The sequence below is a fragment of the Musa acuminata genome, chromosome BXJ1-6 (genome assembly GCF_036884655.1).
Source record: "Musa acuminata AAA Group cultivar baxijiao chromosome BXJ1-6, Cavendish_Baxijiao_AAA, whole genome shotgun sequence".
Classification (NCBI taxonomy): domain Eukaryota; kingdom Viridiplantae; phylum Streptophyta; class Magnoliopsida; order Zingiberales; family Musaceae; genus Musa; species Musa acuminata.
Genome location: NC_088332.1, coordinates 38475004 through 38491447, shown reverse-complemented (window position 1 = coordinate 38491447; position 16444 = coordinate 38475004). Strand labels below are relative to the sequence as shown.

At 42.3% G+C, this 16444-nt stretch overlaps 2 protein-coding genes across 3 annotated transcripts; one reads left to right on the top strand and one right to left on the bottom strand.

The window, feature by feature from the left end:
- Window positions 1–6736: 6736 nt before the first annotated feature.
- Window positions 6737–11967, bottom strand: LOC103989118 (protein phosphatase inhibitor 2-like). Of its 2 annotated transcripts, none has more exons than XM_065188514.1 (5): window positions 11739–11967; window positions 10301–10366; window positions 9477–9619; window positions 9235–9396; window positions 6737–7323 (listed from the first exon to the last, which is right to left on the bottom strand). In XM_065188514.1, exons 2-5 carry the CDS (start codon window positions 10330–10332, stop codon window positions 7100–7102), a joined length of 561 nt encoding a protein of 186 aa, XP_065044586.1. In that variant the 5' UTR covers window positions 10333–10366; window positions 11739–11967; the 3' UTR covers window positions 6737–7099. The 2 variants fall into 2 exon arrangements, with proteins under 2 accessions (XP_065044586.1, XP_065044587.1); XM_065188515.1 differs by having other exon boundaries at window positions 9477–9592; window positions 11739–11943.
- A 2078-nt stretch (window positions 11968–14045) lies between these two features.
- LOC135677817 (GDSL esterase/lipase At5g45670-like) lies at window positions 14046–16409 on the top strand. Its single transcript, XM_065190226.1, has 5 exons — window positions 14046–14310; window positions 15126–15250; window positions 15333–15578; window positions 15673–15925; window positions 16023–16409. The coding sequence occupies exons 1-5, from the start codon at window positions 14061–14063 to the stop codon at window positions 16244–16246; spliced, it is 1098 nt and encodes a 365-aa protein (XP_065046298.1). The 5' UTR covers window positions 14046–14060; the 3' UTR covers window positions 16247–16409.
- Window positions 16410–16444: the final 35 nt, after the last annotated feature.

Sequence of the window (16444 nt, the reverse complement as noted above, 5' to 3'; positions counted from 1 at the left end):
CGGAAAGCAATCAATTGACTGGGCGTTTTGTTGTATTGGGTGATTGATGTGGTGAGCGGGAGGGGAGGTGGCGTTGCTGTTGAGCCCCACAAACGTGGCCGGTTCGGTTGGGGGTTGGAAGGAGGGCGAGCGAGTCAGGGGCTGCTCGTGACGTTGGTTTTGATCCACGGGGACGACAGCTCGACACTCGCTCCCCAACCTACCCAGGATTATATCTGCTGCATACCTCGCTCAGGCTGCAGGTTCTGATGGGGATTACGTGTCTCATACATATCATGTTAGAATTTGTTAGTCTATCAAATCTGGATAGTAACATTACACCCAAAACAAGATTAGGATCAAATATAATTATTATATATTTGATCATATATTAAAATTATACTTATATTTTTTTTATATTAAAATCTTTGTTTATATTAAAAGGAGTAAAATATCTTTTATTGTCGATTTTTTTTGGAGAAATATTTAGCATCATAAGGAATTAATCAAAAGGATCCAAGATAAATAATTGACATCATGTTTTTACCAATGATGACGTCAGAGGAGGAGCTCTACGTATCAAATTTGAGTAGTGACATGAAAGTTGCGGACGTGCTTGAAAAATATAAATGAAATTGATGAGAGTCCGACAAATCGGTGCAGTAAGGAAGGCTACGTGAGCCGTCTTGGGACTGTCTGTTTAATGATGTTTGAATGGTTGTCTAAAAGTAGGCAAGCTTTGTAGAATGAAGTAATTGGTGGAAAACTTGGAAGCAACTCATAAAGTCCGATCATGCTTTTCTGACAAATATAGTCCAAAGAAAATACCACATTAAATTGTTGACTGATACAAAAAGATAGCGATAGAATCGGTCAATTTCATATTGCATTTTTAAGTTACATTGTGAAAAATGCCTACATTTTCGTGATTTCAAGGATAGGCAACTTTGACTTGTCATGATCATTTATGTATGTATGTATATATATAGATAGATAAAGCAAGAAAAGAGATTGTACGAAGTTTTTGTAGTACTGTAAAGAAGCAAGAAACAATGATTAGTTACAGCTTGGTATAATAATTAAGTATAAAATATATTAAAAAATAATTAGATCTCAATTAAAATAATGACAAATAGGGAAGTTTATATCGTAGAAAATTTGGAAGATAACATTCTAGTAATTATATTTTTTAACATTCTTATCTATATCATGACAGAATGATAGTAACTTCACAGGATATCTCACGAAGAGAGTAAAGTAGAAAGAGAACATAAGGGTTTAGCTTTTTGATCTACGACATAGTGTTTTTTTAATATCCAAAGTATCCTATTGATTATAATACTTATCGTACAATAATAATTCATGGTGTTAAACGTTCACTGATAAGTAGAGAGAGAGAGAGAGAGAGAGATTAAGGAGGTATAGATAATATTGACAGTGGCTAAAAAGAAGAATATTGTTTTGGAGAGGTCATCTGCTGAATATGATGAGATAATGATGAATGTTTTCCTTTCTGAATAGCATTCGTCAAAAGCAAAATGAATGGTCACCTTCCATCGGTGATGCTCTGTCTGTGCTGCAAATGGATGGATTGGCATCTAAAACACTAGGAGATGGAGGTAAAGCGTGTTCGTCACATACGTGCAACTTTATCGCCTCCCTTAGGCCTTTCTTTACACATCTTTATTGACTGCGAGAGGAATATGTACATGCATATATACATATTTATACCCACACACACGCCTTGAAAGGCTAAGGATAGAGCATGGAAAGGGAATTCCCCAGCTGACGACGACATTCACAAATCCAGATTTGGGATCACAAGCTGGAGCTGTCAAACCAAAGCCAAAAAGGTAGGAATGTGATGCCCAATTGATAACAGTAGAGATTCATTTTTATTCCTTGCTTTTGGCTGCATCCAAGCGATGGACGCTTTCGGACCATTCCTTTTCCTCGGAGATTAGTGATAGAAATAGAAATAATTGAAGATAAGAACAATAATTGAAGAAGCTTTATCGTAGAAATGAAAATGCTTTAGCTTGAATCTATTAACATGTTCCCTCTCCTATTTATACAAATTAGGATGAAGGATTTTCCTAACAGAATAGAGAAATTTCATCTTATCTTCTATCATGCCCCCGCAAGATGGTGCTCCTGACAAGGATACCAATCTTGGATCGATGCAAAGAAAAGAATTGTTTACAAGCGAGAGGCTTCATGAGTAAGATAAGTGTAGATCGCTGCTACTGCTGCTACGATTGCTGTTACTGTGATGGCACAGGCGTTCCCTTCATTCTCCTTAAGTCTGCTGAATGTTGATAGATCAACGAAGACTACCGCGGTGAGGAAGATGAGGATTGACCACGGAACCTCTTAGGAATGCAACGGCGTTGGTCACTGGCCGAAGGGTGAAGCTTCACTTTTCTCAGCGACGTTGGTCGCTGGCTGAAGGCAAGAGCGAAGCTTCGCTTTTTTCAACGACGTTGGTCGTGGTTGCGATTACGACGGCTGCGACGGTAGAGAAGAAATCTACAGCAATGTTGTAGTGATGCTACTACAGCAATTGAGGAAACTGCAACAGAGGAGGAAGCTGTAGTAGAAGAGGAAGGAAAATAACTACAACGAGGAAGAAAGGTGGGGTAGTGCTGATGAGCAGCACTAGAGATGCCGTAGCAGAAGGGAACGGACATTGAATTGGCAGCGAGATGAGAGCTTGCTCTAGGCAAGCGGCTCTGATACCATGATAGAAATAATAGAAGATAAGAACAATAATTGAAAAAGCTTTATTGTAGAAATGAAAATGCTTTAGCTTGAATCTATTAACACCCTCTCCTATTTATACAAATTAGGAGGATTTTCCTAACAGAATAGAGGATTTTCCTCAACAGAATAGAGAAATTTCTCGTATAGTTAGGAAAATCTTATGTTCTATCAATTAGTAGGGGTCCTGGCGAAAGAAATATCTCGGGAGCTTCACCATTCTTTCCATTCTTATCGTGAGATCGATCAAGGCTAAAATTAACCTTCGATCCAACTAGAGCCTCACGTCTAAAGGAGCAGCTTTCGTTTGGACGATAACGTCGGCCCCCGAAGCAATCATGCAAACATGAAAAGCTGCTCGAGAGAGCTTTGCAGGCTGAAAGCCAAGCCACATGCTGTTGCTGGGAGTGGGATACAGGGTTGCTTCTTTGTTGACTCTGTTCGCACTCCAAGAACAAGACGAACTGGTGAGGTCCACGCAATGGAGAGTCAACTGGGAGTCCAAAGCAAGCTCACCCAAGAGCCTGATGGTGGCTTTGTTGCCTTTGTTATCTCCAATATATGATCCAGTCATGCTTTGTTGTACCATGCTGTTGAGAGAGAGAGAGAGAGAGAGGTAGTGCTTCTTCCCGAAGCAAGAAGCGGATTCTTCATGTCAGCGTTGCCAAACAAAAGGTGCAAAGCTGGAGATCTCATTCCTTCTATGTTTTGGTCCACAATGTCTTTTTCTTTCACTATGTATTGGGTTCTAAAGATGCTCATCTCACTGACTACCACAAAGTAGCACTGTGGCAAGAGAATCCTGGAGGCGCTGCACATCCATATCATGACAGCCATTTCTGGAGCCCCCCACAACTGGCTTTTGCCTCTCTCAGAGGTTCTTCTCCCACGCTGCAAACTTGTGGTTGATTAGGCCACTCTTGAACCTAATTACTGGGGAATGCAAAAGAACAAGGTCAACTTTCCCATGAAATTTTAGTTGATGTGCATGAATTTATGAGCACGCACAGCAACATAGAAGCGGTGGAGACTGCAAAGCCTTTGCTCGGAGGCCAAGGCAGCAGTAGCTGATGATGATTGATGATGGATTAAGAGGCAAAGGAGGGCATTTTTGCTTGCGTGCGTGCGTGCGTGCGTGCGTGCGTGCGTGCATGGGCCATGCACGAAGGCGGTGGCGCCACTTTAAAAAGCGCACAAAGTTGGCGCATTGCTGCCATCCACTTTGGCCAGAAGGCTCTGATGCCCCTCTCCGACCCCTTTTCTCGACACCATACTATCACCAGAGAGCCATCCATGGATGCTGCCACCATCTCTCTCCACAAAGCTTGATTGATTGGGTCGGTACTCTCGATGAATCCGGACTTCACTCGTGGGGTAAATCAACTAAGATCGTTGATTGATGTGGTCAATCAAGTTACCATGAGCATGACATCCCAACAATAATAGTTCTTTCTTATGGCCAATTATTACCGCATATATCGACACCTCCTGATTAAAAGCTTCTGAAACACTCTAAAAACCTTCTCGGTACTTTGTTACCCAACTCGAACAAACGCTGCCTTAAGCATTAGAAGGTCATTTATGTTAGAAAAATATTCATGTACGAGATGAAAATAAAAAAGAGAGAGACTAATCTGATCGTTTAACTTACAAGCTTTTAACTTTTTAGGTTGGATCGGCATCAATTTTGCACAATTTGATTTATTATTATTATTTGAATTTTAAAAATATATGTATGTTAATAGTAAACGGTTTGATTCATCTCATCGTTATTTGATTTTTAAGAAATATTAACATAATTGTATATGCATGGGGAGGGGTTTGAAATTTAATTAGGTTTCTTCTAGCTTTAAGCATACTTAGAGATTACGATTCCATGTGATAAATTATGATGATGCAAAAATGTTTTTATTTTTTATTTTGTTATCTCTATGGATGCTTTGACCAGAAGATAAGCACTAATTTATTTGGATTTGTGATGCTGCACTCACGACCTGATCGACAAAGAGAATATAATTTTTTGACCTTCAACGAACACAAAGTCAACTTTATATTTGAAACGAAATGATCTTCCTCTCTAAAGGAAGAAAGCACCAAAAGCCAACACTTTGACTAATAATAACAATAAAAAGTTTGTCTTTACGCTAAAATATTAAGTGAATCAAAGTGCCATTAAACAATAGAGCTAACCACTGATTGCTTAAAGTGCATCATCATCATCATCATCATCATCATCATCATCATCATCATCATGTGTTTACGAAGATGTTATCTAGCTGAGTCGATAAAAATCTTGACTGAGAAGGAATAACAAGTGAAGTATAAATTTGATGGCCAAAAAAGCTTGTGTTAATGAACGTGAAGTTAGGTCTAAACTTGGACGAAGGGATTCTATGTTTGCTTAAGGAGATCGATGTTCCCTATTTCCAATCTCAAATTGACTTCTAAGATGTGGTCAAAGTATTCCACAAAAGGCCTCCAAATCCACGCGTCCGGTGGAGTGCAAGTAAATTAGTGGCGAACACAAGATGGAGGAGAGCTTCGCCAGGCACAACTCCAACATGAGGCCACCAAACAGCGTTACATGCTCCAACATGTTCTCCGTATGCTCACCACCTCCATGCATGCATGCATGAATCACGGGTTAGCAACATTTTTCTTCGTCGTCGTCGTCGTCTTCTTCTTCTTGTTTGAATTCTATTCATGCAAAGACCACTGCACAAAGCGAGAGGAATCAGACGCTCCTTTTCAACAAAGTGCGCGTGCCTTCTTTTCTCGAGGGATGAAAAATAGCTACAGATTACGTGACACGGCTTTTGGGCAGAGAATAAAGCGGCGGCTGTTAGTGATGTCGCACGAGGCGGCCCACTCGGGATACAATATCTCCAGATGTGATCGCCAAGGAATTTGGAAGATAGCAGTCGGTAGCGAATCTTTCTACGTTTCTTGCGTGTGCTAAACATGGGGAAATCTTACTATCGTCCCTTTTGTCTTGGACGACACAGTTACATTGGAAGCTCACCTGCATGTGGCAGGTCTGCGATGGAGATCGCCGTGCCAAGCTGGGAGATGCGGGACGATGGACCAGACAAGATAGCGAGAGAAGCACGAAGGAGAGAGATGATGGCGGATCCGAAATCCACAAAGAGGATCCGGGGTGCCGGGCTTTTGGAGAACAGCGTGGGTGAGGAGGACAGCAGAATGGCAATCTGTGGATGATGGGTACTCCTGCTTTGAACAGAGATGGACCTCAGGACATGAGCAAGCGACATGTCATGTTGCTGCTGCCGCCGCCTACGTTACTGGTGGTGTGATCGTTCTTTTCAGTGCCAAAGATCCGGAGAATCCATGGTCGCATGAGGAGGAAGAGAGAGGAGGAGGAAAGCTGTGTCGCGGGCATTTGTTCCGAAGCATATATGCTGCAGTGGCCATGGCGGTGGAGGCAAGCGATGAGGGCAGCGGAGATTTGGCTTTCCGCTTTGCGAGATCTGCGCTGTCCTCGGGGACGACTGCATCTGTTCCTTTTGGCCTGTGGTCAACACCTCGACGTCACACCGCCCGCCAGTGGGTCAGTCGGCAATTTAGTGCTTCCCGGAGGTCGGTGGGGCACATCAAAGCTTTGGGGATTTTGCTGGGGACACAGTTCGCAGTGGAAGTCTTCTTTTTTGTCTCTCAGTTGCAGCTGCTGTGGACGCAGCAGCCTCCACTAGATTGCGTGCCAAACGTTGTTCCACTATTAGATTAAATCTCTGCACTGCTAATACTGATGAAATTTTACATAACCCTGCCAACTTCTTCTTCTGCAATCTCATGATCGTACGCTGCTCATAACCAATGAGAATAGTGAAGTTTAATGTAATATCCTCCGTAATCTCAACAAACAAATGCAGCTCAAAACCAAGGAAAATAGTCACACTCCTGCAAAAAATAACACCAGATTTATTTTCCATGACCCTTTCCAATTCCTGCAATAATAACACCCATTTTACCCCACATATCGAGTGAAAGAAACCACAGAATTCAACCGTTTACACAGTTTGTAATGAAGATTTACAGCTCTCCAGAAACACTGCCAGGAAAAAGGGAGGTGAGAAAACATGGAACAACCGTAGTACAAATACAGTCAAAAGATGTTGTGGAGAGAAAGGTAGATCAGACTTGGCATCACATAAAGTAAGATGGATTAGAGAATCAAAGATTTTGCACTAAAAGTCGGATAACCACAAGCCATGTGATCACGATACATGCTTTTTTTTCATTTAAGCAGAAATCAATGATCGAAGCAAATGGCTCGGATGTCTTCTTATTGGAAATTATTCACCGGTGGGCTGCATCACATGGGGGCCGTAGTTCCCTTATTTTATTTGTTGGGTGTGGAATTTTGAGCTTCACCAGATTCGGGTCCCCTCACTTCATCCGATGTTGAATCACCGATCTCTTTGCCAGTTTCCCCGCCACTGTTGTCTTCTTCATCCTCATCAACGAGGGACTTCGCTCGCAAGAGTTCTTTGACCTTATGGAATTCATCATAGTGAGCCTTCCGGTGCTCCGTGAAACTCAACCTTGCAACATCCACTTCAGAATCTGAGTCGATGAACATATTAAATGATCTTGGTTAGCTATAGTTTCTGCTTCCTAATATAAATGGTTATAAGAAAGAAAAAAAAAACATACACCTTTAAAGCTTGTTAAACATTGTTGATATAAACAACTGAATTGGATGAGATATGTCACGAAGATGAAAAAAGCAGAACATATAATAAAAGATGCATAAAAGTGTTATCATCCACATGTAACAGCATTCGGAGGAGGTATAAGCACATGATGGGGTTCTCTTCCTAACAAGCTTAGATGGAAGACGACAGGCCAATGAACCATTTCAAAGATGCAGCATATCATATAATTAATGCAACACCTGAGTAACTTGATACTAGAATAGGAAAACCTTGAAAACCCCAAGAAACTTTACTCTCAAATGTGCTATCCATCTCTAGATTTAGTCAGTACAAACCTTACTCGATAAATGCAGGCTTTAGTGTGCAAGTGACTGGTCATTTAACGCATTTGAATGACCAAAGTGACACAGGTGTTTTACAGACTGGTAATATGATATCATAACACACAGGCATTAAAAAGCAAAGAGAAATGAGACAGGCGGCTACATTATCCCAATCATAAACAGACATACAATTACCTGAATTAAGCTTAATTTGTCTGATATGGGCATAAATAAAGAAATCATGCAAAAAATATAAGGTACTTATTAAAAAAAATAAAAAACCAAAAAAATTAATATGCCATTATGTATAAATGAGATTCTCTTACAAAAGTACCTCAACAGAAAACAGTTCAAAAACACACCAAGGTGGCCTGATAGGAGAGCACAAGAACATCATTAGCAACAAAACAAACTACGCAAAACGTTGGACAGAGTCCATAGTAAAAAAAAAAAAGGCAGACCCGGTGCATGACACTCTCACATTGTCTGGGGAGAGTCAACGTACGAAGGCCAATAAAGAGTCCACAATAACAAAGACTTAAAAATGATGACATATAATGCATTGGCAAAAAAGAAACAATCAAAGGAGATTAAAATTGGTGTTGATACTATTGATGTTGAAAATCCATGTTACACCAGTTGAATGATAAATGTTAACTGAAACATATTGTACCATTTCATCTATGTATCTCACCAAATCTAGCACATACTATCAAGTCACTTTTTAATGCTTCACCTCCTAAATCACCAAGACAAATGTATTTGACCCCAGTCCATAACGGAAACTTCCTGGAGAGCAATAAAGTTTTCACGGGTTTCAATGCTTGGCCATATCAGGAATCCCAACTGCACTCCATCTTCTCTCCTATTGTGATGCCAGAACAGATCATCATGGTCCAATAGATTCATCGACAAGCCCATCATAGCATCTTATACTTTCTAAAACTTCCAGCTAACTCAAAGAAACTAGAAAGAAGCTCGGAGCAAGAAATAAACATTCCAACCATAGCATACCATTACCCTAACATTTTAGTGCTATATCACTTAATCTCCTTGTAGTTTCTATTTTTCTCCTTTCCTAAAAAACAAGGTTAGAATTCCATATTTTCCTCAAGGTAGGCACATGCATTAGCCTCATTTTCCACAAATTACACATCACTCACCTGAAAATATACAAGTCATTCAAAACCAAAGCTTCAACAGGAATCACTTTTAAAGCTCATGCAACTGATTTCACTCTTCCATTCTAAAGATCATCACTTAGTCTGCATTCCCACCAATAAAGAACCTTTTTCACCATTCAACAATGATTTGAACCAATGTTTTTAATAGCAGTTATATAAGATGAAAATTTATAAAGAAAGAAAATTCAGCTATTCTTATTTTGCTAGTATGAGTTTGATTTGTAAGAAAAAATAGAAAACGATTAAGGAAAGACAGGAGAAACAGGTAAATTCCAAGTGGGTAGGAGCACTAAGCAGGAAGCAATGGGCAACCATCATCTTGCTCCATGGCATCAGTTTCATCTTCAGAAGATGTCCAATCCCCGTTAGGGCTTCTGCTTGAAGAAGCTACATCATTCAAAGCAGTCATAAGAGCTTCAGCATGAGCAGAATTATCCAAGCATTCGTTGAAAGCAAGTCTCGGTGATACAGCACCTACAAGTCAAAACAATGCATTAAAGTTACTCTTCACCAAAATTAACACTACATAAGATGAAATATAACAGATGTCTTACCATCATCTTCGATCATAGGGTGATAAGGTGTCTTAGGCTCTGTTATTTTCTGCCTCACTGGTTTATTTGCTTCAATCTCATCCAAGTTTGCTTCATTCCATCTAACTCGACTCTTTCTAAGAAACAAGCATGAAACAAACAAGCTGATCATATGCTGGATGCACATCAATGATCACATGTCTAAAGGAATGGAATGCATAAATGGAAAATTCTTTTTATTGAACTAAGTACATTTATATGTAATTAAAGAGAGGGGCCGGGGGAGAAGAAAACATGATGATGAAAGTTCTGCTTTATTATGATACTGTATTCTAAATAATTTTCCTTTTGCTATCATGTATAAATTTTCTGCTGGATTTCATATAAAAGACTAGAAAACCAAAGGTAAAAACAATATAAACAAAAAATATAAAAAAATTAAAATAGTATATAGATTGGTCTTCAGTTCCTCTTTTAGAAGCAACACATATGTACAATTCTACAAAAAATAAAAAGAGGGGAAATATACATACATACAAAATCAGGCAACCATGGTGTGTGTGTGTATACACACACACACACACATACATATATATATATATATATATATATATATATATATATATATATATATATATATATATATATATATATATAGTTTCTATATTTAAAATTGTTTTCTATGAGTAATTTGGTGTGTGAACACTATATCTCAAGAATAAAATGCATCAATGAGGGCAAAAGGCTATATCTCACAGTGTGCTCATATGGTAACAAGTAAATATCTGCAGAAACAAGATATCATCAACAGAAATATATCTAATACTAAAGGTAATGCTACTAACCTCATAATTTGTAAGTGTTGTATCTTCTTCATCAACCAGAAAACTTAAGGTACTACAAAAACCAACCTACAACCAAAAGACCTCCAAAAACTAAAAATCCAACTATCGATATGTATCAAAAGTAAATCGGCAACATGAGATGGTTTTTGGACATTTCACACATATAAATTATATCATTTATATACATAAAAAAAGGAAACATATAGAACTCCTAGCAAAAGAAATTCAAAATTCTAAAAGAACTTCTCCAGGTGATAAAAGAGAGGCCCATATAATGTGACACATGGACAACAATATTATCAGTACCATAGGAGCCAGGCTTAACTGAATCATGCAACATTTGACAAAAATGAGCACTACCAAGACAGAAATTTCTCCAGATACTTGAATCATCTTGAAGTTTAATGATCAGAGCAAGAGAACAGTAAGCCTCATACCTAGCTCTACCAATTGTCAACAACAATAAGATTCGATCATAAGATAAATCACATCTTTCTGCTCTTCGATCCCACAAAAATCCAGTTTTAACTCTTCCACAACCTATACTAACTACAAGTACTTAAATAGTTGGCGACAAATCAGATATCGATGCATAGCAACTAGTAAATGTCAAAATACAAGTGTAAACACCAATCATTTCTCTGTTCACGTAAATAACATAGCTATAGTGAACAATATACAAATTGTGAAAGCAAAATTTATTGGTCAGACTAGAACATTTGAAAAGGAAACACAATACAAACTAATAGGAAAACATAAATAACTAATGAAAAAAGAAGTCTTGTGACCATAGAGAAAAAAACCATCCCTTCCAAGAAGTCTTGTGCACTCATCGGTCCCGACTATCCATCAAAATTTTTCTCTGTCGTCACCATAAATTAGAAGAAACTTCCTGTGCTAAGCAACCAACGATTGCACAAAAACAGTAGTTTTGCACCACCAACTGGAGACTTCGAAATCAACATAATTGACTAACAAGATGATCCACAGTATCAAGAAACTAGACTTTAGCTCAAAGAAATCAAAAACACAAAAGTTAGAGCGAAGAGGAAATAGAAGGCGATACGTAACATTTGATCTTAGGCCTTCTAAAGGTCTCCATAGAACGTCTTTAGGGTTACGATCAAACAAAACAGCGAAGCAACGGATATTATAATCCATAATATCTTTGTTATTGCGATCGAACTCAAAGATCGACGGTCCGACCCCTGCAGAAGTTAGGGTTTCTATTGGAGCCCCCAATCAGCAGGTCGATCGTAATGGCCGACAAAATATGGTGATATCCGGCGGGTTAAGGGTTGTGCTCCTCTTCTCTCACCCACCACCCAAGGCACCGTAGCGATCATGTGACAGGCTGTGTCGATGGCGGCGCGAGAGGAAAAAGGGCTAAAGAAAGCGACGACATGAACGAGAGACGCCGGGGGGAAGCAAGGCGTACCGGCGAGCGGCAGCGCACGGGGGAGGGGAAGCGCCGGCGACGGCGGTACAGCGCGCGAGGAGGCGGTCCGTGGCGGGCGATGGGCCGGCGGGACTTTGTGCTGCTGCGACTGTCCGACCAACGTACACGCGCCCACGAAACTACCAAATCTGGTCCGCGTAATGACGTCACGAACCATTATGCTCATTCGTCTGTGACGTGGCTTCTACTTAAATGTGCCGATTTCAAGTCAATTTTACTCGCTCGCTATAATACATTCCTAAACACGAATCACTTCGTGTTCGACTTGTTGGGTTTGAAATGGCCCAAATAGAGCCCATTCGTATCGGCCCAAATACTACACTTGTTGGTGGCCCAAATACCATATGCCCATTTACCATTTCCCTGTGAGCGGGAGTGACGCTGGCGGCCACCGACGACGGAGCCTCGGCCGCTTGCCCTCCTCCTCACGATCGGTACGCTCTCGTTAGTGCCAGAAGCCCCGGCGTAGGGTTCGTTGTTGTGATCAAGGTTTGATTTTGATCATGTTTGAGGGGTCAGATGGTGTTGGTGCCGCACAGGGAGGCGGCTGAGGAGGGTGGAGGGGGGTTGCTCAAGAACTGTTCGGAGATCGGTGCTAAACACCTGGAGGGCTCGCTTCAGGTCTGTCGTTCTTCTCACCCATCATTTCTCTCTCTGCGAGTTGGATGTGCTTCCGTGGTGCAGTGATGGCAGCGATGGCTCGTCCCATGCAATCCAGATCGAATCATGTCATGCGGAGGACACCACCCAAGTTTTATTGCCGAACATGGGGGAGGGAGTGCCGAAGCTCCTCTCCCTCTCTTCATTTACTTCCATCACCGGCGCCCATATCCTTCGCCCTCGTAAATGCAGTTGGACTTTGGACAGTGAGTGTCAGGCACTTGCTCTGACAGCCTTTCGGAGATCGAATTCCAGCCTCGATTGCTTCCCGAGGCGTATTGATGATGGTTGGTTGGCTTCATAAAGGATCGGTCTGATGAGCACCCAAATTTGGTTGATTGATGGTGAGCTGCCTAATTCGGTATGAGAAGACATCATTCGCATTGCCCAAGCAGATTCACATTACGGTGCAGCCGATCTAATCACCACGAAGCATTGTGTTGGGATGGATTCGCTTCAATTACGAGTCAAAGCCCGTCTTTTTCTTGTGTGATGGATGTTGTCAACATCTAACATCCATATCCATCAGATGTCTTTGTTCACGAGGCATGACGAAGGAGAAGAAGACCTCTCATCTGTTTCGACCGACTACTCTATCATGAGACTGCATTAATGGTAATCACAACTGGCTGCTAAATCTACGATGAACTCCACGTATATGTTCTCGCTCTAAACTCGAGAAGAACAAGTGTGGGGACTCATCACTCCCACTTGCTGTTACCACCATTGAATTGGAAGGCAAGGATTAGATGAAGTGCTCCACAGCCTAATTTATTGCCTCGATTCAAGTCGCCCACATTATGATGCAAGTGTCACGCGGATATCCAACCCAACAAGCTGTGGAATCACAGCGTGAAATGAATCCTTTGACCTCAAGATTGAGGTATGAATGAAATCCAAATAAGAAGGAAAATTATTGGTCTTCGTTGATAGATATAGAGTTTCTTTCTTCTTCCTCTGCCCATCATTTTTGTCTCTTAGTTCCACAAGAAGCAGACAACCTACTCCACACATGGTTTCTAATGTTCTCTGTCACAACTTGGAAGGCTCAGTAAATGAGCCGGTAAATGTAGATGGTGTACATGTCTCTCTTGCATTATTAGCTGACGTTTATGACCATTAGTACTACTTCAGCTACATACAGCAGGCCATTTACTTGGTACTGCTCAAGTTAGGACAGCAGATCATATACAGATCGAACATGAGCTCACGGTTGGTGCATATATAGTACTTCTGCCTATGTTTGCATGAAGTCTGTACTCTCGACTTTGTTGGCCATGCACCATTTGATGGTAAAACCTAATCTGTCGGCATTGAACTATTGATCTCAATTGATTATTAAAGAGATCGATTTAGACTTGACTAGCATTTGATGTCATTTTAAAGACTTAATTAGGTGATCATAATCTCATACATGTAAGCTATTATTTCTGAGGAAGGTTGAAGGAACTCCGTCTCAACTCCGAGACTGTGCTCGCCTCTGCGTCCACGTTAAGCTCGCGAGGGCTTTAATGCACTGGACCAACCCGACTCTCCCAACCGATACCCTAATCCTTGTCTCCTTCCTTGCTTCCCTTATATATATCTCCCTCCATGTGGCCTTTTACTTCCCACCTCCCCATCGCTTCCTATTCCTGCTTCATGGCTCACGTTGAGCTGAGAAGGACGATGCTGGGCGCGCGGTGGCTGCTGCTCTGGGCGGCGTTCGTGTCGGTGCGACCGGAGCCGCAAGTCCCGTGCTACTTCATCTTCGGTGACTCGCTCGTCGACAACGGCAACAACAACAACATCGCGTCGTTGGCGGTCGCCAATTACCCGCCGTACGGCATCGACTTCCCCAGCGGCCCGAGCGGGAGGTTCACCAATGGCTTGACCACCGTGGACGTTATTGGTATGGCGTTCTACGCATGCCAAGTATAGTTTTCCGCTTCTGTTCTTAGTCGCTCAAGTAATGCTGCAACAGTGTCTGCCATAATGACAACTGATACTTCTCTACATCGAGAAGATATCGTACCCCATTCGCCATCATTGTTCGTGCAGGAGAATGGTAGAATTCTTGCTCGCCATCGTTCGCTTCTAAACCTTAATGAAACATGTCCTCTTGATCATTCTATCCAAACCAGAAAGCATAGGTAGTTTAGTGGCCGGCACACACGAGTCACCGCACTGAGTCCGGAACACGTGAATCGGGCGGCGGCGGCGTCCATGCTATGCCATTAAGCTTGCAGTGGTGGGAGCCTCGTGGTCTGGGCTATATCTTTTATGCTGCAGCCAACTAATAGTTTGTCTGTGACAAATTCCATGTTCTTGTGCTCTACCATATTAAGCAAGCCAGGATGTGGTACGTTCTGCGTCACGTACTAATAGTTTGGCAGGCCGCAGTCACGTACTTGAACAGAGCATAGGGATGAATCGGCTTCGACTGCGAGGCTCAGAACAGTAAATGCAGGATATGAGTATACTCGGTCATCGGATCGGGTGCTCCTAACTCCATTTATTATCTTCACGTGATCACTATTTTAGGTTTGCTTTCCTTCTGGTGATCCTATCCGCTTGGGGAAGAGTAGCAACTTTAGAACCAGTTAGGAATGCTCTGCTTCGATATTTGGTAAAAGTATGTAATGTTCTAACACCATGAACAGATGGATCATGGTGTCGAAGTTAGCATTGGGTATTGGAGGCTAAAGTTATGATTGATTTGTGCAGCTCAACAGCTGGGTTTCGACGATTTCGTCCCACCTTACGCAAGCACGAGAGGGCAAGCGCTTCTCACCGGTGTAAACTTCGCCTCCGCTGCCGCCGGAATAAGGGAGGAAACCGGCCAACAACTGGTACGCCTTCTCTGAAAGGTTGCTTGACACCTAGAGATCTACATGGAGAAGAGAACTAACTTGTCTAGGCTTGGGCTTGCAGGGTGGGAGGATTCCTTTCGGGGGACAACTGCGGAACTATCAATCGGCGGTGCAGGAGATGGTCAGCATACTGGGAGATGAGGACTCTGCAGCTAATTACCTCAGCAAATGCATATTCTCCGTCGGCTTGGGGAGCAACGACTACCTCAACAACTACTTCATGCCGGCGTTCTACTCGACCGGTCAACAGTACACCCCGGAACAGTACGCCGACAAGCTGATCCAACAGTATTCGCAGCAGCTCAGGGTTAGTCTTTCTTTTCCGGTTCAACTATGGCAGCATCAATGGCAGATCTCGACATGATACCGATGAGTTAGTTGCTCGTTCTCATGTGCTTTAGACTCTGTACAACTACGGAGCGAGGAAGGTGGTGTTGATAGGAGTGGGACAGGTGGGGTGCAGCCCGAACGAGTTGGCTCAACGGAGCCCCAACGGCGTCGCCTGCGTCGAGGAGATCAACAGCGCGATCAGAATCTTTAACGCGAAGCTGATCGATCTGGTGGATGAGTTCAACGCCTTGGACGGAGCGCACTTCATTTACATCAATGGCTACGGCATATTCGAAGATATCTTGCGGAACCCGGCAGCCAACGGTGAGGAACATCGGTCGCCTGCCTTCATCGTCATTTCATCAAACACTTACGATACGTTGTTGTTGGTTGCATCACGTCGTGGGTCTGTGTGCTTCAGGGTTGAGCGTGACGAACAGGGGATGCTGTGGGGTGGGGAGGAACAATGGCCAGATTACATGTCTGCCTTACCAAGCCCCCTGTCCGAACAGGGATGAGTACCTCTTCTTCGACGCGTTCCATCCAACCGAAGCTGCAAACATCATCATTGGCAAAAGATCTTACAGCGCGCGGTCTCCTGGTGACGCCTACCCCATGGATATCCGTCGCCTTGCTCGAGTCTGATGTCGCATCGGCGTCAAGGAGCCGTCGGTGTTCCCGCTCCCCCCAACCCCATCTGTACTGTAGCCTACTAAGTGCGTGGAACTAATATGTGTGGGTATTATTTGCCGTCTGTCTGTCGACTGAAAACCCCAAATAAGGCTCATATTCCGTGCCTTTTGTTTTCCTTGGAACTGTTTCTCCTGCCATACATATGATTGC